The sequence below is a fragment of the Oncorhynchus tshawytscha genome, linkage group LG30 (assembly GCF_018296145.1).
Source record: "Oncorhynchus tshawytscha isolate Ot180627B linkage group LG30, Otsh_v2.0, whole genome shotgun sequence".
In the NCBI taxonomy this organism is placed as follows: Eukaryota; Metazoa; Chordata; class Actinopteri; order Salmoniformes; family Salmonidae; genus Oncorhynchus; species Oncorhynchus tshawytscha.
The window spans coordinates 1,907,540-1,934,543 of NC_056458.1; the positions used below are offsets into that span (position 1 = coordinate 1,907,540).

The following is a 27,004-nucleotide window of genomic DNA, read 5'->3' on the forward strand; positions in this document are numbered from 1 at the left end:
AGTGCACCTCAGCCACGCTCAAGGTCCTAAACGATATCATAACCGCCATCGATATTCCAGACTCACATAGGCATCTCCAATCCAAAATTAAATCTAGAATCGGCTTCCTATTTCACAACAAAGCATCCTTCACTCATGCTGCCAAACATACCCTCGTAAAACTGACCATCCTACCGATCCTCGACTTCCGCGATGTCATTTTTGCCTCCAACACTTTACTCAACAAATTAGATGCAGTCTATCACAGTGACATCCGTTTTGTCACCAAAGCCCCATATACTACCCACCACTGCGACCTGTACGCAGTTGGCTGGCCCTCGCTTTATACTCGTCGCCAAACCCACTGACTCCAGGTCATCTACAAGTCTCTGCTAGGTAAAGCCCCACCTTATCTCAGCTCACTGGTCACCATAGCAGCACCCACTCATAGCACGTGCTCCAGCAGGTATATCTCACTGGTCAACCCCAAAGCCAATTCCTCCTTTGGCCGCCTTTCCTTCCAATTCTCTCCTGCCAATGACTGGAACGAACTGCAAAAATCACTGAAGCTGGAGACTTATATCTCCCTCACTAGCTTTAAGCACCAGCTGTCAGAGCAGCTCACAGATCACTGCACCTGTACATAGCCCATCTGTAAACAGCCCATCCAACTACCTCATCCCCATACTGTATTTATTTATCTTGCTCCTTTGCACCCCAGGATCTCTACTTGCACATTCATCTTCTGCACCTCTACCATTCCAGTGTTTAATTGCTATATTGTAATTACTTCGCCACCATGGCCTATTTATTGCCTTAATTTGCACTCACTGCACATAGACGTTTTATTTTTAAAAATTCTACTGTATGTTTTGTTTATTCCATGTGTAACTCTGCGTTGCTGTATGTGTCGAACTGCTATTCTTTATCTTGGCCAGGTCACAGTTGCAAATGAGAACTTGTTCTCAACTAGCCTACCTGGTTAAATAAAGGTGAAATAAAAAACAAAAATAAAGAGACAGATGGGAGGGGTTGAATGGAGCTGAAGGTTGGGACTAATAACAAGATAAGTAATGTAAAACATACTGTGCCTGTAAAACGTATATAGGTTAAGAACTTTTTTGAAAGATCACAGTTTGAAATATATGGCAAATAGATATCAAACCAGATGGACATCATAAATATTTTACCTTCATTTACCTAGGCAAGTAAGTTAAGAACAAATTCTTATTTTCAATGACGGCCTAGGAACAGTGGGTTTCAGGAGTAAGTTCTTTGTTTCTGGCAATTTTGAGCATGTAATCGAACCCACAAATACAAATGCTTCTTTAATCAGGACAACAGTTTTCAGCTGTGCTAACAATTGCAAAAGGAAATACGCCTTTTATTGGCTTTTTCTTTGCAACTCTGCCTAGAAGGCCAGCATCCCGGAGTCGCCTCTTCACTATTGACGTTGAGAACATATCCTGTAGCTTAGCATCTGTCTGTCCTGTAGCTTAGCATCCACTTCATCAGACCATTACTGTATTGAGTGTGTCACTGGTACTTCCTGTTTAAGTTTTCTAATCATGAGGATAGAGTTATGGTCTGATTTGCCAAAGGGAGGGTGAGGGAGGGCCTTGTATACGTTTCTATGTGGGGAGTAAAGGTGATCTAGAGTTTTGTCGCCTCTAGTTGCACAGGTGTTAAAATTGAGGTAAAACGGATTTCCATTTCCCTGCATTAAAATCACCAGCCACGAGAAATACCGCCTCTGGATGTAGATTTTCTTGTTTGCTTATGGCCCTATACAGCTCATTGAGTGCGGTCTTTGTACCAGCATCGGAATGTGGTGGTAAATAGACAGCTACGAAAAATATAGACGAAAACTCTCCTGGTAAATAGTATGGTCTGCAGCTTATTATGAGCTATTCTAACTCAACCGAGCAAAAACTTGAGACTTCCTTAACATTAGAGATCGTGCACCAGCTGTTGTTAACAAACAGACACAACCTCCTCCCTTTGTCTTACCCGAGTCTGCCATCCGGATTGAATAACCAGCGAGATGTATATTATCCATGTCCTCTTTCAGCCACGACTCTGAGAAACAGAATATTCTAGTTTTCAGTTCCCGTTGAAAGGACAGCCTCGAACGGCGCTCATCCAGTTTGTTCTCTCGTGATTGCATGTTTGGCAATAGAACAAAGGGCAAAGGCAGTTGATTTGCTCGTCAACATCGTCTCGTCAAGTACCATTTCTAGACATAAGCAAAAATCATTCTCGACGTACTGTTAATTAGGATAGTACAATACACAACGTGCAATTTTGAAAATATGGTAGTGCATTAGCAGTTTCCCTTTTGTTAAGACAGTCACTCAATTAGCCAATGTCAGCTAATATTTTATAGATTGCTGGGTAAATTAGTCTAGCCAGCTTTCTAAACCTTGTAGCAGTTATGGCTGGATTATTGACCTGGCATGCAAGGCAAGTGCCCAGGGGCCCTGACCTCCAGGGGGCCCCCATTGATTTTGTTAGTCACTCTCACTCAGATATCATATGAACATGGCATAAGTCATGGCAAAATGTGTAGAATTTCAAGAAATTAGCTTTAAAACTGCAATATTTTCTCTCCATGCCATGGTAATATATGTATCATTGCAGAATAATTGCTTTAAACTGCAACATTTGATCTAAGCCCCATGGAAAAAGATGTAGAATTGCAGGACATTAACTTTAATTAAAGCTGCACATTTCTCTGTCCGCAGCCAAGAGACAGGCCACTAACATGTTTCCCAAAAATGATAGAAACTTTATTTGATTAGATTGTGATGTTAGGCGAGGGGAGGCACATTATCCTCCGATGTAGTAAGCGACTTTTCTTATACTTATTTCTTCTCTTTTTTTCTCTTCTGTCCTCTTCTCCTCTTTCATTCAGTCCATCCTAAGAAGAAGAACAGACAGACGTGCGTGAGGAAGAGTCTGATCTGTGCCTTCGCCATGGCCTTCATTATCAGCGTCATGCTCATCGCGGCCAATCAGATGCTGCGGAATGGCATGGAGTAGCCAATCACAATGTGAGCCTGGGGAGTGGGCGGAACAGTATTATAACCTCACTTCCTCTCTCTGCAGTAAAGAAAAAAGGAAGACAGAGCAGCCAGAACCCAAACACATCTGTGAAGGACAACTATATGTTCTTTTAAATAAAGTTTGTTTTGATTTATACCGTAAACAGACAAGAGAGTGCAAGGCCTGATGGACAACAAAGTAAAACGAAAAGCCATTTTTTTCAAGTCACTAGGAGGACTTGATTAACATAGATAGACTGGAAGGGATGCAAAGCAATCGTTTTATATTTTGTGGGGATTATTCCTTTCATTTCTGTATCAGAGAAGGCCAGCCGTTTAAATTAAGATTGCCTTTCTAATCTCCCCTTTAAAAGATTTTCTAATCAACAGCAATCTATTCAATATGCAGCAGGTGCTTTGAGCCATTTCTGAACTTTTGGTTCTGGAGTTCATATTATTTCAGGAAGGCAATATCTGAGGATACTGATACTGTACTACTGTTCAATGTTTTAAACTGTATATAAACATGTTAATCTGTTCATTTAAAAAAAAAGATTGTACTATCTTATATTTAAATTTGATACCTACTCAGTCACTCACCTGTGAACATTCTACACATTTATTTTTACACTGTGACAGAGGTGGTTTGCATCTTAAGGACAGACTTCTGTTGGCTCCCAGAGCAAACACCAAGGCTTTAGCTCTGCTGACTAACATAGTCTTCAGTAAAATAGTAGACCTTCTACTGTACACCTGACATTCACTCCCTCGCAATGTTCTTACAATATAGTTGACTGTCTATTTGTCTGTCTGTCTGTATACACTGCAATGTGACTCTGTGGATATTCAAAGCCACTGTATGTATGTGGAGTATTTACCTTATGTCGTGTCAGTCTACGTGTCCATAGGACAGTGTGCTGTGTGTGTGTGTGCTAGACTGTCTATGCTTGGTCAAGGTTGCTGCCTGGTGGCTATGGAGAGAACTTCACCCAAATGCTTGGAATTTGAACCACGGATAATACAGTTGTGGTCTAAAATGTCTTTGACCAGGCCCGATTAAGATTGCTTTTCATTCCAGGAGGCTTTTGGGTTTTTCCACTTTTGCCCTCGTTCACTCCCCTTCACAAATCTGATAGGACTAGATGGTTGAAAGCATATGGTGGAAACTCCAACACCTATCCGACCTGAAGGCTTGGTGGAGCTTTTTCTTTACACCTACTGTACCAATCCAGGGCCAATATTCATGAAGCATCTCAGAGTAGGAGTGGTGAACCATTACCACCTAGCGGATTCATGTCATTTAAATTGCTGGTCATAAGACTCACAAAGCGTCTGAGTAGTGCTAAGAAGATACATTTTACTCCTACTCTTATGGGTGAAAATAAAAGCTATGCATGAAGCCTCTTTCGTCATTAGAGTCCCACCTCGTTGACAGATATTTAGGAGACCTCATGAGCTGTCCTAACCAGTTGAGGGACCAGCGGGTGCCTTGAAAAGAGAAAATGCAGCGAGTCAGTAGTTCCTGCACCACATGCAATTGCTTTGGAGTTGTTAAAGAAACGTTTTGATATTTAATTTATATACGATCAATCCATAAATAATCTGGACCTACATGCAACAGTATTTCTTGCGATTTTGACAATGATTTCTCCTTGGCCTATTTAACATGATATGCCTAAATACTTATGATAGGGGTATTCAACTCTATCCCTACAAGGTCTGGAGGTGACTAGTTTTCTGTTCTACCTGATAATGAATTTTACCCACCTAGTGTGCCAGGTCTACATCAGTCCCTGATTAGAGGGGAACAATGAATAAAAGCAGTGGAACTGGCTTTGAGGTCCAGAGTTGAGTTTAAGGGCACTAGGCTAACAAATAAACATTTTTCTTTTGATTATTTAATAACCTACATCATGCAACTTCATGTTATCCCTTAAAACACGTTTTAACAAGATTCCTTTTTTTGTGGATATTAGCCCTGGGGACATATGTATCAAGCAGCTCAGAGTAGTGCTGATCAAGAATCAGTTTTGTCTTTTATATCACAATGAATAGAAAGATTACATGGACAGGATGGAGCTAATCCTAGATCAGTACTCATACTCTGCTACACTTGATACATACAGCCTCTAAAATCCACATACTGTACACACTGTAACGTGTTCAAGAGACAGAGTAGTTTACAGAGGTCGTTCATCGTTAATGTTTTCACTTCCAATATCACATGTGCGGGCTACTGCAATGTATTTATATTCTTGGCCATGTAGTGTAGCTCGTCACACACAAATATCCCCTCGCTGTCTCAGATATTTTAATATATTTATATGCGATTGGTCCATCAGTTTATAATAAAGCCATTATGGCCCCTGACACCAGCATCTAATCGTAATGTGTATCTAGATTAGTCATAGTTTTACTATTGAAAATGTTTCTGACATATCTTTTCTGACCTGGTAAAGGGAATGTAACGAAAGAGGTCTATTGCTTGAGGAGATTTCTATCACTGAGTTTCTACAGTGCCTTCGGAAAGTTTTCAGACCCTTTGACTTTTTCCACATTTCTTGAGGTTACAGCCTTATTCTAAAATGTATTAAATTGTTATTTAAGTTGTTATTTTACACACAATACCCCATAATAACAAAGCAAAAGCAGGTTTAAAAAAAAACACTGAAATATTACTTTACATAAGTATTCAGACCCTTTACTCGGTACTTTGTTGAAGCACCTTTGGCAGCGATTACAGCCTCGAGTCTTCTTGTGTATGACGCTACAACCTTGGCACACCTGCATTTGAGGAGTTTGTCCCCTCTCAAGCTCTGTCAGGTTGGATGGGGAGCTCTCTGGACTCCCCAGAGGTGTTCTATCGGGTTCAAGTCCGAGGTCTGGCTGGGACACTCAAGGACATTCAGAAACCTGTCCCGAAGCCACTCCTGCGTTGTCTTGGCTGTGTGCTTAGGGTTGTTGTCCTGTTGGAAGGTGAACCTTTGCCCACTGTATGTCAATCAAATGTATTGAAAAGCCCTTTTTACATCAGCAGATGTCACAAAGTGCTGTACATAAACCCAGCCTAAAACCCCAAACGACAAGCAATGCAGGTTTCTAAGCATCAGGAAATATGATAAACAGTGTAGCAGCAGCGTGTATGTGAGTGTGTGTGAGTGTGTGTTGTGTGTGTGTGTTGGAGTTTGGGTGTGTGTGAGTGTGCATAGTGTCAGTGCAAAAAAAATATATATAAGGGTTGTAGCGTCATACACAAGAAGACTTGAGGCTGTAATCGCTGCCAAAGTTGCTTCAACAAAGTACTGAGTAAAAGGTCTGAATACTTATGTAAATGTGATATTTCAGTTCTATTTTTAATACATTTACAAACATTTCTAAAAATGTTTTTTCTTTGTCATTATGGGGTATTGTTTGTATTTTAATCAGTTTTAGAATAAATCAAATAAAATTTATTTATGTAGCCCTTCGTACATCAGCTGATATCTCAAAGTGCTGTACAGAAACCCAGCCTAAAACCCCAAACAGCAAGCAATGCAGGTGTTGAAGCACGTTGGCTAGGAAAATAGGAAAAACTCCCTAGGAAGGCCAAAACCTAGGAAGAAACCTAGAGAGGAACCAGGCTATGAGGGGTGGCCAGTCCTCTTCTGGAGATTATAACAGAACATGGCCAAGATGTTCAAATGTTCATAAATGACCAGCATGGTCAAATAATAGGTCTGGGACAGGTAGCACGTCTGGTGAACAGTTCAGGATTCCATAGCCGCAGGTAGAACAGTTGAAACTGGAGCAGCAGCACGGCCAGGTGGACTGAGGACAGCAAGGAGTCATCATGCCAGGTAGTCCTGAGGCATGGTCCTAGGGCCGAGAGAGAGAAAGAAAGAGAGAAAGAGAGAATTAGAGAGAGCATACTTAAATAAGGCTGTAACGTAACAAAATGTGGAAAAAGTCAAGGGTTCTGAATACTTTCCGAATGCATTGTATCTATGCCTACCACTCAAGTATCCCTGCACATTGTAAATATGGTATTGACACTGACCCTGGAACTGACCCTGTATATACAATAGCTTACTTACTTTCTTGTGTTCTTTTTATTTCTATTTCCTGTGTGTTTTTGTCCTACTTTACAATATTTTATAATACTACTGATATTGATTGCTGCATTGTTGGGAAAGAGCTTGCAAGTAAGGCTACTTGTTATAAAGGCTACTTAGATACATTTCTATCTCCAGCACCACCCCAACATCTACAAAAAAAGAAAGATGGAGATAAGTGTTTCCATTGACATCATCAACCAATTTGGTTAAAATCACATGATACACACCAATGATGTCATTGGAAACACTTATCTTCCTCTATTTTTTTTACTACAAAACATAGAAACAATTTTCACATATGTTGGGGTGGGGCTGGAGAATATGAAGTAGAAAAATGTTGACATTTCCCTTTAAGACTGTCATATGCATGACAAAATACAATACCTTAGTTACAAGAGAGATTTATTGATCAATGCAATATAAATATAACTGTTCAAAATATTCACGTCTGCCCATGTCATTCTTGAATGGAGTTTGATGTCTAATTTAGAAACACCTCTAGGTTAACCTCTAAAAGTGACAACTTGAGGAATAAAAAGAAACCTGCGTTGAATAACACATTCACAAATGGCAAAAAAGACAGTAGAAAATAAATCATAAGGAATTAGGTTTTGCAGTGCTTGTCCTATATCTTTGTCGGTATAGTAAAGCTCAGGAAATATATACACTGCTCAAAAAAATAAAGGGAACACTAAAATAACACATCCTAGATCTGAATGAATGAAATATTCTATATTTTTCTTTACATAGTTGAATGTGCTGACAACAAAATCACACAAAAATGATCAATGGAAATCAAATTTATCAACCCATGGAGGTCTGGATTTGGGGTCACACTCAAATTTAAAGTGGAAAACCACACTACAGGCTGATCTAACTTTGATGTAATGTCCTTAAAACAAGTCAAAATGAGGCTCAATAGTGTGTGTGGCCTCCACATGCCTGTATGACCTCCCTACAAATCCTGGGCATGCTCCTGATGAAGTGGCGGATGGTCTCCTGAGAGATCTCCTCCCAGATCTGGACTAAAGCATCCGCCAACTCCTGGACAGTCTGTTGGTGGATGGAGCGAGACATGATGTCCCAGATGTGCTCAATTGGATTCAGGTCTGGGGAACGGGCGGGCCAGTCCATAGCATCAATGCCTTCCTCTTGCAGGAATTGCTGACACACTCCAGCCACATGAGGTCTAGCATTGTCTTGCATTAGGAGGAACCCAGGGCCAACCGCACCAGCATATGATCTCACAAGGGGTCTGAGGATCTCATCTCGGTTCCTAATGGCAGTCAGGCTACCTCTGGCGAGCACATGGAGGGCTGTGCGGCCCCCCAAAGAAATGCCACCCCACACCATGACTGACCCACCGCCAAACCGGTCATGCTGGAGGATGCTGCAGGCAGCAGAACGTTCTCCACGGCGTCTCCAGACTGTCACGTCTGTCACATGTGCTCAGTGTGAACCTGCTTTCATCTGTGAAGAGCACAGGGCGCCAGTGGCGAATTTGCCAATCTTGGTGTTCTCTGACAAATGCCAAACGTCCTGCACGGTGTTGGGCTGTAAACACAACCCCCACCTGTGGACGTCGGGCCCTCATACCACCCTCATGGAGTCTGTTTCTGACAGTTTGAGCAGACACATGCACATTTGTGGCCTGCTGGAGGTCATTTTGCAGGGCTCTGGTAGTGCTCCTCCTGCTCCTCCTTCCACAAAGGCAGAGGTAGCGGTCCTGCTGCTGGGTTGTTGCCCTCCTACGGCCTCCTCCACGTCTCCTGATGTACTGGCCTGTCTCCTGGTAACGCCTCCATGCTCTGGACACTACGCTGACAGACACAGCAAACCTTCTTGCCACATCTCGCATTGATGTGCCATCCTGGATGAGCTGCACTACCTGAGCCACATGTGTGGGTTGTAGACTCCGTCTCAGGCTACCACTCGAGTGAAAGCACCGCCAGCATTCAAAAGTGACCAAAACATCAGCCAAGAAGCATAGGAACTGAGAAGTGGTCTGTGGTCAACCACCTGCAGCACCACTCCTTTATTGGGGGTGTCTTGCTAAATGCCTATAATTTCCACCTGTTGTCTATTCTATTTGCACAACAGCATGTGAAATGTATTGTCAATCAGTGTTGCTTCCTAAGTGGACAGTTTGATTTCACAGAAGTGTGATTGACTTGGAGTTACATGGTGTTGTTTTAGTGTTCCCTTTATTTTTTTGAGCAGTGTATATATTTTTTAATACATAGTGAACCTATTATTTTTGTTGGCACAAAACTACCTCCTTACTTTCATTCATTTCTATGAGTCCCGTGACTCTTGTGGAGGTCGTAGAGCAAAACGGAGAACAACATTGTGTTTGTGAGAGTCTCATCTGTCAATAGGGTGGTGATATTTGTTTGTAGGCCGTTTAGACGTTTTCGTTAGAAGGGCGATTTTCGGGATGTCTCATAGTCTGACAAACACCGCTGTAGCTCGGCCACCTTCCACCGCAGTTGCGGACAGCCAACATAGGCAGATGCCCATGCAAAAAAAACATATCTCTAGCTTAAACTGACATATTAATTGCTGGGCAATTGTGCGCCGCCTCAAAGGTTTCCCGGTCACGGCCGGCTGTGACACAGCCTGGGATCAAACCCGGGTCTGTAGTGACGCCTCAAGTACTGAGATGCAGTGACTTAGACCGCTGCGCCACTCGGGAGGTCTAAACTGACATATTTTGATGGGGATTTTTTTATTATGTTACTCTTAAGGATTAAAAAACATGTAAAACATATTGCTCTTGGACCTTCCCACCATTTCCAAGGCAACCCCAATAATTAATATTTAAGTTGACCACTGCTGGTGTTTTTCTGGCCTGCCAAATGCGAGAGCATATCTTTGCATCTGTGGTGGAGGTTATAGAGAGGAACTGTGAGTCTGAGGAACAGTGTCTACAGGTTCAGACAAAACACTGCTCACACATCATCTCCTTCACCTTTGACACACAGGTCCTAGAACGCTACAGACACACCTGCTACGACTGGACACACTCAAAGGTGGGGAACACACACAAAAACATAATGTCATGTTCTTGAGTTCTGTTCTTGAATTCTATGTCATGCTCTTGAGTACTTCTTTATGTTACTGAGTTCTACAGTACATTAGCAAAAGTATCATCAAACATATCATACCAAAATCATTGGCATTAATATGGAGTTGGTCCCATCGTTCCAATTCATCCCAAAGGTGTTCAATGTGGTTGCGGCCAGCGGTCTGTCAGGGCAGGCCAGTCAAGTTCTTCCACACCAATCTCGATAAACCATTTCTTTACAGACCTCGCTTTGTGCATGGGGGCATTGTCATGCTGAAACAGGAAAGGGCCTTCCCCAAATCGTCTGTCATTGTATGCTGTAGCGTTAAGATTTCCATTCACTGGAACTAAGGGACCTAGTTGGCACTATGCATTCGGGCAGGTAGCGTTCAACTGGCATCCGCCAAACCCAGATTCGTCCATCGGACTGCCAGATGGTGAAGCGTGATTCATCACTCGAGAACGCGTTTCTACTGCTCCAGAGTCCAATGGTGCTCGGCCTTCCACATGCTGATCTTAGCCTTGTGTCCGGCTGCTTGGCCATGGAAACCCATTTCATGAAGCTCCCGACGAACAGTTACTGTGCCGACGTTGCTTCCAGAGGCAGTTTGGAACTAGGTAGTGAGTGTTGCAACTGAGGACAGATGATGATTATTATATTTTCAAAATTATGTGGACATAACGGGGGAGGGAGGCACAGGGAGGGAGGCACAGGGAGGGTGGTCAATATCACTGGCACAGAATTGGCAATTGCAGTGGTGGAAGGGGGTGAGCACTCGGCAGTCCCATTCTGTAAGCTTGTGTGGCCTACCACTTTGTGGCTGAGCAGTTGTTGCTTCTAGATGTTTTCCACTTCACAATAACAGCACTTAGTTGACCGGGGCATCTCTAGCATAGCAGAAATTTGACAAACTGACTCATTGGTAAGGCGGCATCCTATGACGGTGCCATGGGGTCAGTCTCCTGCCAATGTTTGTCTATGGAGATTAAGTGGCTGTGTACTCATTGTTATACACCTGTCAGCAATGGGTGTGGCTGAAATAGCCAAATCCACTCATTTGAAGGAGTGTCCACATACTTTTGTATATATAGTGCATGTCAAGTTTGAGTTCTATGTGCCCCCTGTGCATTATCAGTGGGCTAAGAAGCACCTCTACCTGTTAGCCAGCCTGTGTGAAGAGAAGATTCCACTGGAACGGTGAGGACGACTAGCACTGTCCGGACCAACAAGTTCTAGTCTTTCACTCAAACCTGTATGCATATTCAATAGTCAGTCCATCTTTATGTCAAGCTGATCCAATACAGTGTTGTTAAACAGATGTAATTATCTGTAGCTACACAATTACAGCTCTCACAATCTCAATGGAACAGCAATGTCTCTATGCAGAGCCATTGATAAAGTGGGTAGAAATCTGAGGAGAAACCTTTGAAGACTTTTCCTGACTTTTCTTTACAAACGAGTCACGTCATCAACCAGAGGCAAGACAGAGGTCACACACACACACAGAGGACATAACACTGATTTACACAAATCATCCATTTAATTGAGGTCTCTATTGTGTTTCATCATGTACAAATCTCCTGAAAACAAAGCTGTTGGGATGAACACTCAGACAGCTGATGGTTCCTACAAAGTTCTCTATGTCAGACAAGACAGGATGTTGCCGTCAACTCCTTAGACACGGACAGCAGGGTTGAGGTCAATTCCAATAAAGAATTGTAAGTTCTAGAAGTTGAATTGAGGAATTCTATTCTAGAATAGGAAAAAGTGCCTTTTGTTTTCAAAGGCACTTTAATTCAGAATTCCAGTTCACATACTGACAGAATGCAATTGTCCCCTATGGCTGACTGAGATAATACTGTAGTGGACACAGAAAGCTGATACACTTTATGTTTCAGCTTAGTCAATGGAAGAGAGATGTGATACTGTACTGAATTAAGCTGGAATCGAAAGTCAAACAAATAAAAAACACTTGCTTGTTTGTCGTAAAGAAGAGAAGGGGTGTTGTAACTGTGGGGAGAGTCTGCTATAATTTTTTTTTTTTATAAAACAGAAAAGTGCTCCTTCCACTTTAATGATACACTTAAATGAATAGTACGAGAAACTATATCATGTTATAAAGGCGCCGTAACAATCTTGTTTTTCCATCTACAAATCGGACTAAAAACAAGTCTTGTTCTTCAAATAAACATGGGCTTTAATTAGAACTGTTCCAGTGCACTCAATTTTGTACACAAATAGTTTGGACTTGTAATCAACACAAACCGGCACATTTTATATGGACTGTTGTCTGTAGTGTCCATTGTTGATCATGACATTCATTTCTCAGAGGAGCAATAAAGTAATTTATACTATATTCCTTTCTAAAAATAAAAATAAAAACACATCATGGGCAGCACACAGTCTTTGAGACAGTAGGGTGGTTCCACGTGTGGGAGCGGAAAATATTTTGTGCATCTCAGATTGTTCTGGCAATTCTCACATAGAAAATTCTGGAAGGAAATACATGTTTTAAATGCTTTTTACATGTATCACAAACCATTTTTGATAAAATAATGATGGGACATTTTATTCCCTTTTAAAAAGATCCCTCCTGTAAGACCCTATGATCGTAAACTGTACGGAGATCTTGGTGTCATAGTCCTTGTAGTGTGCTCTAAAATATGGAGTATGTCTATATTCTGAACAATAAAAACACTCATTTTTGTTCTGGTGGCTTTGGGCAGTATTTCTAGAGTCTGACATTCATTTTGCTGTCTATGTTGAAGTGACATGTTGGGAGGTGTGGGAAGAGGGCCTTAACTACATCCTGTTGCAGCCTTTTGGTTGGTTTAGTGCACCTGTCAAACTCATTCCACGGAGGGCTGAGTGTCTGGGTTTTTGCTCCTCCCTTGTACTTGATTGATGAATTAAGGTCCCTAATTAGTAAAGAACTCCCCTCACCTGGTTGTCGAGGTCTTAATTGGGAAAAAAAAACCTGACACTAGGCCCTCCACAGATTGAGTTTGACACCCCAGGTTTAGTGTTTCAGAATAGTCTGTTCCCAGCTGTTGATCTGTGACCGATAAGTCAAAGAGCAGGTGAAGTCATGTGACAGAGATTTGTTTTGATTGGTCAGGAACAGTTCTGATGTTGTCCTGGCGACCCTTAGATCAGATAACATCCACTGTGGCACTTATGCCGGACTGTTTCCTCAAAACAGGAGGAGAAACAGGTAGGCAGACAAGAATAGAGGTGGGTAAAATAGATCCTGGGTGAAGTAGACACTGGTCCTGAGTTAGTTTAGCATTTCCTCAACTAATGGTGAAGGTCAAGATTTAAGGAGGGTAAGCTGATCATAGATCCATACCTAGGGGCAACTTCAGCCCAGAGCAGGAAAATAGAAAGGGGGCAAAGAAGGCAGGTAGTGAAAACCTCAAGTGAGTCTAGAGAAGCCAAAGTAGTGTAGATCAGAACTCTGGGTGGGAGGGAGCGGGCGAGAGAGGGGAGGAGAGAGAGCAGAGAGAGAGATAATGGAAGTAAATGATATAGAGTAGTGTTTCTTAATCCTGGTCCTATGGACGCTAAGCGGTGAACATTTATTTTTGTTTTGCCCTAGCACTACCAGCACTCTAGACTCACTTTTTCAGTTGATGGCACATGATTTGGTCAAACCAAATTTTTTTTTTAAAATAATTGGTAGGGACCTGACCTGTGTTCCATAATGTACCTGCATTCCATAAGGAACCAGGCTAATAATGACTGGTCATCTTTTAAATTAGCATGCCCTTGCAGGGCTTGACATTCAGGTAAATTTGCCAGTGGCACACCAGGCCAGTGGCAACTCAAAGCTACTAACCTGAATGGAAAAGAATACTGGCCCGAGAGTGCGCACACCATTGGAATGTTCTTTTGCGGGCTGAGCAAGTAGCCTAAAATCTACCTTTGCTCAATCTCAAAAAGGATGTTTTTGTTCGCTATGTTAAACAGTCACACTACAGTTGTAAGGCCTATAAAATCTGTTTTCCCGATTTTATTTTCCAGGTTTTCGAGGTTCTCCAAGTTTTTCCCCCCAGGTTCACACTCAAAAATCACACCTTTTTTATTGTATATGTTGGGATGTTCCAAGTCCACAACAATGCTTAAACCACTTTTGAGGTCTGGGTGTTGCCCTTTAATTAAACTGCACACCTAGCAAGAGACCCTTGTGTTTAGCTAGCAGTGTTTTTGTACTGTACAGTGTAGGCTAAATGTGATGGCAGTCCATTTGAAAAATAAATACCCCATGATTGAATCAAATCATCATGATATCATTCTGCCAGGTAGACTTCATTTGCAGAAATTGGGAAGGTTTTTTGTGAAAGCCTTTAGTAATGTTCATTCAAACTGCGCATGATGACTGAATTGCGCATCGCAAAGATTCAATCAAGACATCAGACTAACCTTTTTGAATACCTGGTCTGCGTACCCATTGTTGTATACACATTGCTGTTTGAATAATTCTTGATAATAATAAAAGCTAATTGTGAACCAAAACCTAACGTGACCAGACCAAAAAATATATAAAATCACTGGCACCCTGACGATCAATTAAAATTGGTGTCACACTACCAAGTCAAAGGGTTGCAAATGCGAGTGTTGCGTTTTGAGCCCCGACTACCCAGCTGACTCAAATTATCAAGTCATCATCAAGCTTTGATCAGGTGTGTAGTGCTAAGGCAGCTAACATACAGCTTTTGGGTCCCCAGAAACAGGATTAAGAAACACTTGAGTAGTTTGTTAGCTAAGCGCTAGGTGTGTCAGGTAACAGGATGATTGAGAATTAGAACTCTGTGTGTAGAGGATGGCTGTAGTCCATGTTCCCTAGTGGGCTTTCACTGGGCTTCATAAACACCCCCTCCATGGCCCTCCACAGGCTGTGCTGGCTGGGGCCCGTCATAGCGTGCACCTCCCTCTGCCCGTGGATGGGCCGGCCGTACTGCTCCCCCGTAACAGATAGCAACGTATCAGTGGAGGCATGCTGGAAGCGGACGGCCTCCTCACGCTCCCATACCAACCCTTCGCACTGCACCATCCACTCATCCAGGTGGTCCCCCTCACCCTCCTCACCAAACGCACTCACCTCCTGAGAGGGTGGGAGAGAGAGTGAGTGTCAGAAAGCATTATCAACAACAATCATACAATTATCTTCTTGGTATTGTAGTTAGTGATTGAGAGGGGAAGACAGAGCAGGGGTACAAACCAGTTACAGGTTTAAGACAGTATACCACACCACCTCCTGTGCCATTAAAGGTGAATTTCCCTGCTGCTCTATTTCACTATATACAGTATGTCCGTTAATCTGTTATGAACATATGTACAATAAGACACTGTCTGCACTCTTTAGGTCCTTAACTGAAGTGTTTGTTCCAACTGCGTAGGAGTCAAAATAAGAATACTGGAAGAGATGAGACCTGCACACAGTCAGAAAATTTAATAAATCATGGCGAACATGACGTTTTAATAAACATCTTTGTTTTGCATTCAAGCCTCAGACTGTTACAATAATTTGACAATGTGCAGGTCTGCATCTCTTCCATGAAAATTGAGAATTTCTTCACTACACATATACGAGCGTTTCTGCATCTCAAAGGTAGAAACGGGCCAGCTACAGTTCCTGGTTGTAAGCAAACCACAATATCCAGAATTCATAGCGATTTCATTGCCGCCTGTTGATGTTTACACAATTGATGTGAGAAATATCAAAATGTCTGTTTGTAGCCAGCAATTTCCGCCAGAGGATTTCAAAACGGAACTGAATAATCAACTGATGGGGTTGCCATGTTGTTGAACATGTACGCTATTCCATGAATTTTCCCCTTCACTTCAAAAGAGGAAGGCACCTGAACAGCGCAGCAGAAAAGAGGACATGGTAACTAACTACATTTGTTTAACTAAACCAAAATCTAGCTAGCTTTCTTAATACACTGGCTAGACATTCCAAAGCATATTAAATGGAATTATCTAGCTACTATCTGGCGAAGTGATTTGTAACTTTGCAAGCTAACATTAGCTTCGTTTGGTTAAGTTAGCTAGCTTACTACCGCAGAGGCTAACGTGACAATGTGTTCTATTTAGAGTACTATCCCATCAACATCTTCAGAGGCATCATCAAGCTCAGCAGCAGGAACTAGTGTGACTCGCCTTCTAAAATCATACTAAAATCGGTCCATGACAGGCAAATAAATATGGTCCGTGTCTTGTCATAGTTGGCTCTAACTTCTACTCTAGTTCTCGCTCTATTACAGAGGCTTACTTGACTGTTCATGCAAGGCTTGATGTCTACTTTGGAGAAGGGAGGTATTAGTAAGGAGGGTGCGTATTGTGTTTAGGTTAGTATGCATGATCTTTTGAAAAATCACAAATACACAAAACAGTCTACAAGTGCTCCTCAAACTTTTCATATATTGTGTGGCAAAACATACATAAGTTATGGAATAGATCAGCTTTAATATTGCAGATACATTGACATCCATCAATCTCTCTCTCAACTATGAAATAACACATGGAATCATGTAGTAACCAAAAAGTGTTAAATCAAAATATTTTATATTTGAGATTCTTCAAAGTAGCCACCCGTTGCCTTGATGACAGCTTTGCACACTCTTGGCATTCTCTCAACCAGCTTCACCTGGAATGCATTTCCAACAGTCTAGAAGGAGTTCCCGCATATGCTGAGCACTTGTTGGCTGCTTTTCCTACAATCTGCAGTCCAACGCATCCCAAACCATCTCAATTGGGTTGAGGTCGGGTGATTGTGGAGGCCAGGTCATCTGATGCAGGACTCCTTTACTCCACTTCTTGGTCAAATAGCCCAAATATATAGCCTGGAGGTGTGTTGGGTCATTGTCTTGTTGAAAAACAAATGATAGTCCCACTAAGCCCAAACCAGATTGGATGGTCGCTGTGGTAGCCAAGCTGGTTAAGTGTACCTTGAATTCTAAATAAATCACAGACAGTGTCACCAGCAAAGCATCATCACATCTCCTCCTCCATGCTTCACAGTGGGAACCACACATGCAGAGATCCATTCACCTACTCTGCATCTCAAAGACACGGCGGTTGGAACAAAAAGTCTGGAATTTGGACTCAGACGAAAGGACAGATTTCCACCGGTCTAATGTCCATTGGTCGTGTTTCTTGGCCCAAGCAAGTCTGAAATGCAACAAGTTCAATGATTTTACTGATTTACAGTTCATAAGGAAATCAGTCAATTTAAATAATTTCATTAGGTCCTAATCTATGGAATAATGATGTCAGGAGAGCAGCCATAGTTTGGTCTGTGAGAGCATAAGCCCACCCAGGCCGGTTGGACGTACTGCCAAATTCTCTAAAATGAAGTTGGAGGTTTATGGTAGAGAAATGATCATTTTTTACATCTGGGAACAGCTCTAGTGGACAATCCTGCAGTTAGCATGCCAACTGCACCCTCCCTCAAAACATCTGTGACATTGTGTTAGACATTGTGTTACTTTTATCGTCCCCAGCACAAGGTGATTTGACACACCTGTCAGGTGGATGGATTATCCTGGCAAAGGAGAAATTATCACTAACAGGGATTTAAACAAATTTGTGCACAAGATGAGATTTTTTTTGTGTGTGTATGGAAAACATCTTGGATCTTTTATTTCAGCTCATGAAACATGGGATCAACACTTTACATGTTCTCCCCAATTGGTAGTTACTGTCTTCTCCCATCGCTGCAACTCCCCTACAGACTCGGGAGAGGTGAAGGTCGAGAGTCATGCATCCTGCGAAACACAACCCTGCCAAGCCGCACTGCTTCTTGACACACTTCTCGCTTAACCCGGAAGCCAGCTGCAACAATGTGTCGGAGGAAAGACCTTCCAGCTGTCGACTGAAGTCAGCTTGCAGGTGCCCGGCCTGTAGTGACGCCTCAAGCACTGCGATGCAGTGCCTTATACCGCTGTTCCACTCGGGAGGCTGCTCTTGCTTTTCACGAGAATGGAGCATGGCATGTTTAGCTTGTTGTTGGCTAATCATAAGTCAAAGCGGCAATAGGCTACAGTCATAGAGCCTCCATGTGTGGCAAAAGTTAGGAGACATCTAATCAATGGAAGATGGAATTAAAATGACAGAATACAAAGCTAAAGGAAGGGCTACAATGCCCAAGAGCCAACAGGTATGCTGCTATTCTGAATGGAGATATTTGTACTAAAAACAGGAAAAACCCATGACTCGCTCCATTGAAAAATGGTCACCAGAATCAAAGATTATACTACAGGACTGCTTTGCTAATGGCTTCATTAGAAAATGTATCGGCGACAATGTCCCCACAGTGAGGGTTCGCTGCATCCCCAATTAAAAGCCCTGGATTAACACAGAGGTTGGCGCTGAACTAGACAGGAAAGGGCAACTGCACACAGAGTTATCGTAGACAACCCTGAGGCTACGTCCAAGGACAGGAAAAAAGTACAAGAAGTTCCGCTGTCACCTCCGCAGAGTCATCAAATGAGCAATATAGGAATAAGGACAATATAAGAATAAGGTGGAATCAAACTGCACAGGCTACAACCCCGCTGCTTGTGGCAGGGGCTACACTCCATTCCGGATTGACTGACCTCCATTTTATGCAAGCTTTGACAACAACATTGTGCTGGGTGTGAGGGCCGCCACCAGCCCAGGGTGATCTCGCTCTCCGAGGCCGACGTGAGAAAGGTCTTTAAAATCAGGTCAACGGCCGCAAGACTGCAGGGCCCGACGGTATTCCAGGGCGTGTTTTCAGAGCATACGCAGAACACAGTTGGAATAGTCACAGTGATTTGCAACCTCACCTTATCCCAGCCTGGTTACAACTTGCATACCACCCCAACAGATCCATAAATGACGCAATCTCAATTGCTCTCCACACTGCCCTCAACCATCTAGATGAGAGGAAAACCTATGTGAGAATGCTGTTTATTGACTACAGCTCAGGGTTCAACACCATTGTCCCTTCCAAGCGCTTCACCAAGCTTAGGACTCTGGGTTTGAACACCTCCCTCTGCAACTGGATTGTGGACTTCCTGACGGGCCGACCCCAGGTGGTGAGGGTAGGCAACATTACCTCCGCCATGCTAACCTTCAACATAGGGGCCCCACAGGGTTGTGTGTTTAGTCCCCTCCTGTACTCCCTGTTCACGCACAAATACAGCACCATTAAGTTTGCTGAAGATCACCAGCGATGATGAGTGCCAGGCTTTTTTGCGCTATACTCGACTTGAGTGGATTGAGTCACTGACGATCTTCCTATCTGGTCTTGCGCCCCCTCGGTCTCGTGCGGTGGATAAGATCTTCGTGGTCTGTTGATATCCCTCTAGTGGTGGAGTGCCTGTGCTTTGGCAAAGTGGGTGGAGTTACAGTGCCTTGCAAAAGTATTCGGCCCCCTTGAACTTTGCGACCTTTTGCCACATTTCAGGCTTCAAACATAAAGATATAAAACTGTATTTTTATGTTAAGAATCAACAATATTTATCATCATTAGTCATTTAGGTCAACATTGGATCATTCAGAGATCCTCACTGAACTTCTGGAGAGAGTTTGCTGCACTGAAAGTAAAGGGGCTGAATAATTTTGCACGCCCAATTTTTCAGTTTTTGATTTGTTAAAAAAAGTTTGAAATATCCAATAAATGTCGTTCCACTTCATGATTGTGTCCCACTTGTTGATTCTTCACAAAAAAACAGTTTTATATCTTTATGTTTGAAGCCTGAAATGTGGCAAAAGGTCGCAAAGTTCAAGGGGGCCGAATACTTTCGCAAGGCACTGTATATCCTGCCCGGTTGGCCTTGTATGGGGCCACACTCTCCCCCAACCCCCCCGTCTCAGCCTCCAGTATCTATGCTGCAATAGCCTATGTGCCGGGGGCTAGGGTCAGTCTGTTATATCTGGTGTAATTCTCCAGTCTTATCTGGTTTCCTGTGAATTTAAATATGCTCCCTCTTATTCCCTCTCTCGCTCCCAGAGGACCTGAGCCCTAGGACCACGCCTCTAGACTACCTGGCTCATGCTGCTGATCCAGTTTCAACAACGGCTATGGAACCCTGACCCAGTCACCGGATGTGCTACCTTGTCCTGGACCTGCTGTTTTTGACTCTCCCTCACCTGCTGTCTCGACCTTTGAATGCTCGACTATGAAAAGCCAACTGACATTTGCTCATGAGGTGCTGACCTGTTTCACCCTCTACACCAACTGTGATTATTATTTGACCAAGCTGGTCATCTATGAACGTTTGATCTGTACTCTTATAATCTCCACCCGGCACAGCCAGACGAGGACTGGCCACCCCTCAGAGCCTGGTTCCTCTCTAGGTTTCTTTCTAGGTTCCTGCCTTTCTATGGAGTTTTTCCAAGACACCATGCTTCTAGATCTGCATTGCTTACCATTTGTGGTTTTAGGCTGGGTATAAATACCCATGTATAAATACAGTTGATTGATTGATAGATACAGGGAGGCAGTCAGTGACCTGGCAGTGTGGTGCCTGAACAACAACCTCTCCCTCAATGTAAGACGATGGAGCTGATCGTGGACTATAGGAAACGGTGGGGTGGGGGGGGCACACCCCCATCCACAGGGCTGCAGTGGAGCAGGTCGAGAGCTTCAAGTTCCTCAGTGTCCAAATCATTGTCCAAATACACGGGCACAGTTGTGACAGCTCCAGGCGTGACAGCTCCTCTTCCCCCTCAGGAGGTTTAAAATGTTTGTCTTGGGCTCTCAAAAAGTTCTACAGCTGTACCATTGAGATAATTTTGTCTGTCTGCATCACTGCCTGGTATGGCAATAGCTCTGCCCTCAATCGCATGGCGCTACAGAGGGTGGTGCGGACGGCCCAGTACATCACTGGGGCCAAGCTCCCTGCCATCCAGGACATCTATATCAGGCGGTGTGGGAGGAAGGCCAGGAAAATTGTTAAAGACTCCAAACACCCAAGACTATTCTATTCCACACGGCAAGCGGTACATCAAGTCTGGCACCAACAGGCTCTTTCACAGCTTTTACCAAGCAATAAGACTGATAAATAGCTAACAAAATAGCAACACCTACTGAGTTAACCGTATATCTTTATTGACCGGTAATTTTTATGTCTACGCACACTCACAGGGCCCTACACACTCATAAATTTATACTGACTCTACACACACACCCACTCACATACAAGCTGCTGCTATTCTGTTTCTTATATCCTTTTGCCGTGTCACCTTACCCGTGGATACATATCTCCATTACTCCAGTATCCCTGCACATTGAAAATATGGTATTGGAACTAGAGGTCGACCGATTAATCGGAATGGACGATTAATTAGGGCCGATTTCAAGTTTTCATAACAATCGGAAATCTGTATTTTTGGGCACCGATTTTGCAGTTTTTTTTAGCACCTTTATTTAACTAGGAAAGTCAGTTAAGAACACATTCTTATTTTCAATGACGGCCTAGGAACGAGGCAGAATGACAGATGTTTACCTTGTCAGCTCGGGGGATCCAATCTTGCAACCTTACAGTCAACTAGTCCAAACGCTCTAACCACCTGCCTCACAAGGAGCCTGCCCGTTACACGAATGCAGTAAGCCAAGGTATGTTGCTAGCTAGCATTAAACTTATCTTATAAAAAACAATCAATCAACGACTGTCGTTGCTCCAATGTGTACTTAACCATAAACATCAATGTCTTTTAAAATCAATACACAAGTATATTTTTAAACCTGCATATTTAGCTAAAAGAAATCCAGTTTAGCAGGCAATATTAACCAAGTGAAATTGTGTCACTTCTCTTGAGTTCATTGTACGCAGAGTTAGGGTATATGCAGCAGTTTGGGCCGCCTGGCTCTTTGCGAACTAATTTGCCAGAATTTTACGTAATTAAAGGTTGTGCAATGTAACAGGAATATTTAGACTCATGGATGCCACCCGTTAGATAAAATACAGAATGGAATAAACGTTTTGTTTTCGAGGTGATAGTTTCCGGATTTGACCTAAGGCTCGTATTTCTCTGTGTTTATTATAGTTAAGACTATGATTTGATATTTGATAGAGCAGTCTGACTGAGGGGTGGTAGGCAGCAGCAGGCTCGTAATAGTCAAAGGTATATGGTTTAGAGAAATAGCTGACGCGTTATAATTCCTGTAATAACTTGCGGCTGAACTTGAAAGAGGTTCCTTCGTTATTTTACCATTCATGTCTTCCATAGAGAATGTCTTGATCTACTTCAAATAAGGTCTGTGTTTAGTGCAGGTTTAAACCGCCTCTGCGTTTTGATACCCGTGTAAATCTCACTAGGATAAGGTCAAGTTTGTCAAAATAGTTTCATAAATCCACTCACAAAAAAAATGATCTTGGCTTATATTTAGCCAATATTGATCAGAGTTACCTTGTCCTATGGATATCTACACAGTTCTAAAATTGGCAAGGTGGAGTAAGCCTACACGAAACACAGACCTTATTTTAAGTGAATCTAAAAATATCCTATGGAATAAATGAATGAAGGAACCGCTTTTCAGATTTTGCTAGAAGGTGTCATGGGAATTATGACTAGCACTTTGGTAGTCAATTCTTACCATGTCCATTATTAAAATAGGATTTCCTGCATATAGAAATTACAGATTTTGTTTTCAACACAGGTAACTTAAACTATTTTTATTCAAACAGTTGAGAGTATTTGTCTCCTAAGCAGACTCTTCAGTATCATTGTCACTTCAGAGCTGTGTGTGTTTTACAGATGGCAGAGAAAAACAGAGCACCAGTGTGGGACTATTACATGGAATTGGCACCAGAGAAAGCAAGGTGTCTTATTTGTGAAAAAGATGTAAGCATGGGGTCAGCAACGGCAAAATCAAAAAATACCACCAACCTGTGGAATCACCTTAAGAACACCCATCCAAAAGCCCATATGTATTATATTAAGTTAAAATAAAAGTATATATACACACACATATATATAATATATATATATATATATATACACATATATATATATATATATATATACACATATACATATATATACATACATACATATACACATTATTTTTTTAATGTTTTTTTAATTGGCTGATTAATCGTTATCTGCTTTTTTTGTCCTCCAACAATCGGTATCGGCGTTGAAAAATCATAATCGGTCGACCTCTAATTGGAACTGACCCTGTTTATAGTATGCTTACTTAGTGTTCTTCATATTCTTATTTCTCTTGCTTTTTCTAGCATTGCATTGTTGGGTTTTGAGTTTGCAATAAAGGCATTTCACTGTATGTGTGCTTGAGACATTAAAAGTTGAACTGAACACTAGCTAGCCTCAATTAGACTAGCTAGCTTCTCCCGGTTTGATGCAGTCAAGACAGGTACTACACAATCATATTTGATAAATAACATAGAAAATGGCAGCTATTAGTCTACTATAGCGCAAGTCGGTTTGGTTGCTCTCTCCCTCCCTCCCTGTAACACTCGTTCATAGAACGGCCCCTCCCACACCTGCTAGAGAGGCACCTCTCTCCTTACTCTCACGCTTTATCAGCACTGGTTAATAACCTGTTGATCCTACCCCCTACTTTTTCGAACATTCTGTTAAAAATCGCACAACATTTCAACGCCCTGCTACTCAGGCCAGGAATATAGTATATGCATATGATTAGTATGTGTGGATAGAAAACACTCTGACGTTTCTAAAACTGGTTAAATCACGGCTGTGACTATAACAGAGCGTCTGTTTCATCGAAAAGCGCAGGAAAATCTGATCACTGAAAATGGAAAAAAATATCCATGCGCCACTTCCAGGAATTGTTAAAGGTGAACCGGATTAAATGAGGCCGAGGTTGCAGTACCTACAGCTTCCACAGGATGTCTAGAGTCTTCTCATTTGCTTCGGATTTGATTCTTGGTCGAACCGACCCAAGGGAACCGATTCCCTCCGGTCTCCGGCAGGATGTTTTGGTTGAGATTTCTCCGGACATTTTTTCCAGACGGACACCTATAGAATTTACATCGCCTCCTGATGAATTTTATCGCTTATTAACGTGTACTAATACCTAAAGTTGCATTACAAAAGTATTTCAAAGTGTTTTGTGAAAGTTATTCGTCGACTTTTTTAATTTTAAAAAATGACGTTACGTTATGAAAAGCTATTTTTTTCCGTTTATCACAGTCTTCATAGATCGATATCTAGGCTATATATGGACCGATTTAATCGAAAAAAAGACCCAATAGTGATTATGGGACATCAAGGAGTGCCAACAAAGAAGATGGTCAAAGGTAATGAATGTTTTATATTTTATTGTGCGGTTTGTGTAGCGCCGACTATGCTAATTATTTTGTTTACATCCCCTGCGGGTCTTTTGGGGTGTTACATGCTATCAGATAATAGCTTCTCATGCTTTCGCCGAAAAGCATTTTAAAAATCTGACTTGTTGCCTGGATTCACAACGAGTGTAGCTTTAATTCAATACCCTGCATGTGTATTTTAATGAACGTTTGCGTTTTAACTAATACTATTAGCGTTTAGCGTAGTGCATTTGCATTTCCAGAGCTCTAGATGGGACGCCTGCGTGCCAGGTAGGAGCAAGATTAATAAAGTAGCTTAAAGTACTTTTCTGCTGCTTCCCACACTCGGATCAGTAGGTGCACTTGATTCAGAAGCCCTGCACACCAGGTAGGCAAAGTGTTCCCATTTGGAACCATTTAAATTTGTCTGACAATACCGTGAGATCTGTAGCAAAATAGTGCCCGTACTGCAGTGGCCAATCGGATAGCTCAAATCACAGTGGATACAGCTTCCACAACCCTGCCACTACAAAGTTTGATTACTAGTCTCCGTGAGATTTAATAACTTAAATCCATAACCTGAAAGAGACAGTCAAAGAATACAGCAAAGAGCTGCTGTTTGATTGAGAACATGTCTACGTTTTTATTCAGCACTCTCAACACTGTTACAAAACATAAAACACACTATCCCTACTTCCACATGCACTGCAATGAATAAGTAGCCAAGTGTATAGATAGCCCTGCGTTTTTATTATTATTAGCAGCCCGTCTTGTCTATTTTAATATGGAGGAATATTTCACTTTCTCTGGTGATAGGAACATTAATTTGTGCATGATGCAGAGTGACTCGAGTTTCGCCATCAGGTGGAAGACGGTGTCCCCTCTTTCTGGTCAGTCTCACTCCCTCAGTTTTGCCTCGCAAGTGCTACACCAACTTATCTATTTTGTTACCAAAGCTTTTGAAATTTAATAGGGTCTGCTGTGATAATGTATTAGCCCTACTGCACAAACCTCATTCCTTCAGAACAGGTTATTAGGTTCATGTTACATTTTTAAGTCATGTAAAAAAAAATGTATCATTCAAAGTGGTAGATCTCTGCTTGCTTTTTGACTGCAAAAGTGATCTTGACTCAGAAAAGGTTTGTGACCACTGACCTAAAGGCAACACACATATGCACAAACACACCCATGTCTGTGCGAGCTTAACGCTAGTAGCAATGCACCCCCCACCCCACTCCACTCCACTTCTGGGGAAGCACTGGTGATCAATTTTGCCATTTCTTTTAGAAACAGTCATAGCCCAGCTCCAATATCTCCAGGCGGAGTTGTAATGCTCATTCATGAAAACATGCTTATATGTTGCATGTGATAGTTTGATAAATCCCAATAATTTGTTGCGCACACAAATCCTAGAATCACATACGCCAAAATTTAGTGAGAAATGTTTGCACGGTTGATAAATGAGGCCCCAGACCTCTTGGCTGAGGCCGTAATATACGCTTATCTCCATACAGGGAACCAGGCTACAGTGTCTTTCAGAACAAAATAAACAAGTATTGACATAGGCTTTGTCCCAAATCACAGCCTATTCCTTGGGCCCTGGTAAAAACTGTGCCCTAAATTGAGAACTATTTAGGAGGCAGACATGATGTTTCCCCTGACCTGGTTGGAGGACAGCGGAGAAGCAAAGTAGTGGCTGTGCAGGTTGCGTCCGGTGTTGAGGTGGGTGAGGCGGATGGTCTGACCACACTTAACAGGAGTCCCCCGGTGACATAGGGCCACACTGGTGCCCCGCACACTCCAGTAACTGTTGCTGTCCTCCACTGTGGTCACCCCTGTCACTGACTGCTGCCCGCTACCTGGCAGGGGAACACAGAATTGAATACACAGACAGAAATCAATACACAGACAGAAATCAATAAGCAAAGTCAGGCAAACTGACACATTAAAAAAAAAGTACATTTAAGAATACCAGTCATTAACCTTGAGTGGACACACTCAAAAAGCAAGGAGGGACGGAGAGAGATAATCTAATCAAGCCATCCTGATGTTTCCATTTTCTCTGGCCAAGCCAGCTAGCAGCTAGCTGGAATGTATTGACTCACCAGATCCGTAGCGCACGTCGTGAGAGTGCAGTCTGACATTGTGCTTTACATTTAACAGCTTCACGACCGAGCCGCAAGTCACAAAGCTAAGTTCCGTTGCGAGCGATAGCACAAATAAACATGACAATAGGAAAAAACTAAATAAAAAGTGTGCGGGGCCAGTGCGTTTATCCATTACAGCTCTTCGCTGCCACTAAAATCAGCGACTGATATTAGTTTATTCTACGTCATCGAAATGGTACAGTGGCAAAGAAAGAGCGAATCTTCCTTTGCGCCTACTGCTGGCGCGGAGTAGTTATTGCAGATTCGAGACATTACTGAGAAGTGATGGAACTTTTGAAGGTTTTGTTAGAGTTGAGTATTTCTGAGGCTTTGTCGTTTATTATCGCTGGAAACAGTATTTTTAGTTCGTTATTTTTACTTCAATCGCTGCAGAACGTAGTCGTA

The 27,004-nt window shown here is 42.4% G+C and overlaps 2 protein-coding genes across 2 annotated transcripts in view; one reads left to right on the forward strand and one right to left on the reverse strand.

The window, feature by feature from the left end:
* LOC121841431 (calcium-binding protein 8-like) overlaps positions 1 to 5,624 on the forward strand; it is a 77,678-nt gene extending 72,054 nt beyond the window's left edge. The window contains exon 5 of the mRNA XM_042309784.1: positions 2,894 to 5,624. Within this exon, the coding sequence (XP_042165718.1) occupies positions 2,894 to 3,021 (128 nt within the window). The 3' untranslated portion in view covers positions 3,022 to 5,624. The remainder of the gene's footprint in view (positions 1 to 2,893) is intronic.
* A 6,082-nt stretch (positions 5,625 to 11,706) lies between these two features.
* LOC112229019 (stromal cell-derived factor 2) lies at positions 11,707 to 26,803 on the reverse strand. The gene is made up of 3 exons (XM_024394892.2): positions 26,558 to 26,803; positions 26,115 to 26,311; positions 11,707 to 15,289 (listed from the first exon to the last, which is right to left on the reverse strand). The coding sequence occupies exons 1-3, from the start codon at positions 26,730 to 26,732 to the stop codon at positions 14,987 to 14,989; spliced, it is 675 nt and encodes a 224-aa protein (XP_024250660.1). The 5' UTR covers positions 26,733 to 26,803; the 3' UTR covers positions 11,707 to 14,986.
* Positions 26,804 to 27,004: the final 201 nt, after the last annotated feature.

Excerpts from the sequence above, each read along its gene's own strand:
- LOC112229019 (XM_024394892.2), bottom strand. The coding sequence starts at position 26,732 with ATGGATAAACGCACTGGCCCCGCACACTTTTTATTTAGTTTTTTCCTA. Across the intron at positions 26,312-26,557 it reads CGACGTGCGCTACGGATCTG|GTAGCGGGCAGCAGTCAGTG; the intron begins GTGAGTCAATAC and ends TTCCCCTGCCAG. Across the intron at positions 15,290-26,114 it reads CTCCGCTGTCCTCCAACCAG|GAGGTGAGTGCGTTTGGTGA; the intron begins GTCAGGGGAAAC and ends CCACCCTCTCAG.